This window comes from Colobus angolensis, unplaced genomic scaffold, assembly GCF_000951035.1.
Source record: "Colobus angolensis palliatus isolate OR3802 unplaced genomic scaffold, Cang.pa_1.0 Scaffold95, whole genome shotgun sequence".
NCBI classification, from domain to species: domain Eukaryota; kingdom Metazoa; phylum Chordata; class Mammalia; order Primates; family Cercopithecidae; genus Colobus; species Colobus angolensis.
The window spans coordinates 4,585,282-4,588,399 of NW_012123487.1; the positions used below are offsets into that span (position 1 = coordinate 4,585,282).

Sequence of the window (3,118 nt, forward strand, 5' to 3'; positions counted from 1 at the left end):
AGGGGGCGGGCTCCTGGCGGTCACGTGGGCTCGGGCTCTGCCCTGCCCTCCCGCCCGCCTCGAATGGCTCTGAGAACCAGCGGGCGCCCCGCTCAGCTAGCTTCTCTGGCACGCCGCTGCAGAGATGGCCTCCTGGGCTAAGGGCAGGAGCTGCCTGGCGTCTGGTTTGCTGCAGGGCCAAGTGGCCGTCGTCACCGGCGGGGCCACGGGCATCGGAAAGGCCATCGTGAAGGAGCTTTTGGAGCTGGGTACGTGAGCGGGCCGCTGGTGCACCGACATGGCTGGGGTGTCCTGGGGTAACCTGGAATCGGGAGCCAGGGGCTCTCGGCGGGGCTGGGGGAGTGTGGAGCTGCAGAGCAAAGCGGGGGCAGGTGTGGGCGAAATTAGACCACCATGGAGACAAAAGAGAGCAGCTCTTCCTAAGGAATTATGGAGCCACTGGTTAAAAACTAAAGGGACCACTCAGGCCAAAGAGACTGTGCCCGAGATAGGCAATAAGAACAGCAGTGACACATGCTGTGCAATTAGTTTTATATTCAGATTTAAAATTCATCCATTCTATATGCTTAATGTGAGTGATTAGGAAACGTGGGAAGACTTCATTTAACTGGAAAAAATTGTAAGCATACTGAGAGTCTCTCATAGTATCTTCTCACATCTCTTAACCACAGCAAGGAAATAGGCTGAATATTTACCTTAAGTTGGGTGAAGGAAGGCCTTTGTAAACACATAAGTGAGGGAATAAACCACAAAGGGGAACATAAATCAGTCTGCCTGTATGAAGGTGTAAATCCTCATTTAATTAAAAAAATGTATAAAGTTTAAGAGCATATGAAGAAAAATATTTACAACATCGATAAATTGTTTGTTGGTTTTGAGATAGGGTCTCACTCTGTTGCCCACGCTGGTCTCGAACACCTGGGTTCAAGGGATCCTCCTGCCTTGCCTCTGACTCCCAAAGTGTTGGAATTACAGGCTGAGCCACTAGACTCCGCAAAGAAAAAATTCAACACACTGATAGAAAAATTAGATTAATAGTATGGACTAAGTGTTCCAAAAGAACTACAGACAGGCAAGAAGCATATGAAAAAATAATCAACTTTATTGGTAATAAAATATAAAACAGTAAGATTTCATTTTTCTAACAAAATTTTGAAATATTGGGAAAAATTAAAGTGTTGATGCAGGAATGAGAAGGCAGGAATGTAAATTATTACAAAATTTCTGGAGGGCAATTTGGAAAAAAAGATCCAAAAACCTTCACAATGTTTATGCTCTATGACAGTAATTCCTTTCTCAGGAATTTAAAGAAACAGAGTCAAGCAAAGCTTTTCATGCAAGGATGTAGTCTTGAGTAGTGAAAAAATGGAAATTACCTAAAAATCCAATATGAGGGAAATAGTTAAATCAATTACAATGAAATATAATGCTTCCATTTAAATATCTTGCTATTTGTCCTGGCGAGGTGGCTCACGCCTGTAATTCCAGCACTTTGGGGGGCTGAGGCAGGCAGATAACCTGAGGTCAGGAGTTCGAGACCAGCCTGGCCAACATGGTGAAACTCCATCTCTACTAAAAATACAAAAATTAGTGAGGCATGGTGGTGCACACCTGTAGTCCCAGCTACCTGGGAGGCTGAGGCACAAGAATCACTTGAACCCAGGAGGCAGAGGTTGCAGTGAGCCAAGATCGTGCCACCGCACTCCAGCCTGAGTGACAGAGCAATACTCTGTCACATAAATAAATAAATAAATAAATAAATAAATAAATAAATAAATAAATAAATAAATATCTTGCTATTGAAGACTTATTTGGATAAATGCATACCATATTATTGGGAAAAGTAGAATTCTAAACCTAATAGCATTCCAATCTTACTTTTTTTTGGTTTTGTTTTGAAATGGACTTTCACTCCTGTTGCCCAGGCTGGAGTGCAATGGCGCCACCTCGGCTCACCGCAACCTACCCCTTCTTGGTTCAAGTGATTCTCCTGCCTCAGCCCCCCAAGTAGTTGGGATTACAGGCATGCCCCACCTCGCCTGGCTAATTTTGTATTTTTAGTAGAGACGGGGTTTGTATACGTTGGTCAGGCTGGTGTCAAACTCCCAACCTCAGGTGATCCGCCCGCATTGGCCTCCCAAAGTGCTGGGATTACAGGCATGAGCCACTGTGCCTGGCCCAGTTTTGCTTTTAATAAAAAATATACATGCAGGGCTGGGTGCAGTAGCTCACGCCTGTAATCCCAGCACTTTGGGAGGCCGAGGCGGGTGGAACACGAGATCAAGAGTTCGAGACCAGCCTGGGCAAACATGGTGAGACAGGGTTTCATGTGCCTGTAATCCCAGCCACTCAGGAGTCTGAGGCAGGAGAATCACTTGAACCCAGGAGGCAGAGGTTGCAGTGAGCCAAGATCGTGCCACCGCACTCCAGCCTGAGTGACAGAGCAATACTCCGTCTCAAAAAAAAAAAAAAAAGTATTATACATGCAAAAATAGACCAGAAGGAAGTTTATAAGATTTTTAGCTATTTTTCTGAAAATAATGTTAATTATGAGTAATTAAAATTGTCTTCGTCTTTTAAATATTTTTTAATGAACCTCTAAATTATCTTTGGTTACCACTGTTTCCAACATCTGGCATAGTATGAACTGAAAAAGAAAACATCTATATTTTTAGTTTAAAAAAAAAAAAAGCAAAAACATTTCCTAGTAAGGCCATGATATAACCTCATCACCATTACTGCCCAGTTTATTCTCAACACCAAACTCTCTCCTTTTTCAGGAAAATCTGTAAGAAAATCAGAATCAGTTATCAATTCATGCAAAGGTCAGCTACTAGGCTTCTCAGCAGATGCATAGGACCCTAGTTCACCTTGAAGGATTTTCAGTGGGATTTTATGTATTTGAACTTTCATCCTGTTGCATAAGTGTGCTATTTGAACTTTCATCCTGTTGCATAACTGTGCACTGGCCAAAAACTACACCCCTGGAATAAGGTGATAAACTGTATTTTTCTTACCACAAACTAAAACATTAGGACAATGGTCTTTTAGTCTTTTGGAAGACATGGATCTCTCTGAGATTCTGATAAAAGCGATGGAGTGTCTTTTGAGAAAAAAA

At 43.0% G+C, this 3,118-nt stretch overlaps 1 protein-coding gene across 1 annotated transcript in view; it reads left to right on the top strand.

Annotated features, from left to right (window-relative positions):
- Positions 1 to 46: 46 nt before the first annotated feature.
- Positions 47 to 3,118, top strand: part of PECR (peroxisomal trans-2-enoyl-CoA reductase) — a 49,380-nt gene continuing 46,308 nt past the window's right edge. Inside the window, exon 1 of the mRNA XM_011932304.1 lies at positions 47 to 248. Coding sequence (XP_011787694.1) covers positions 125 to 248 — 124 coding nt within the window. The 5' untranslated portion in view covers positions 47 to 124. The remainder of the gene's footprint in view (positions 249 to 3,118) is intronic.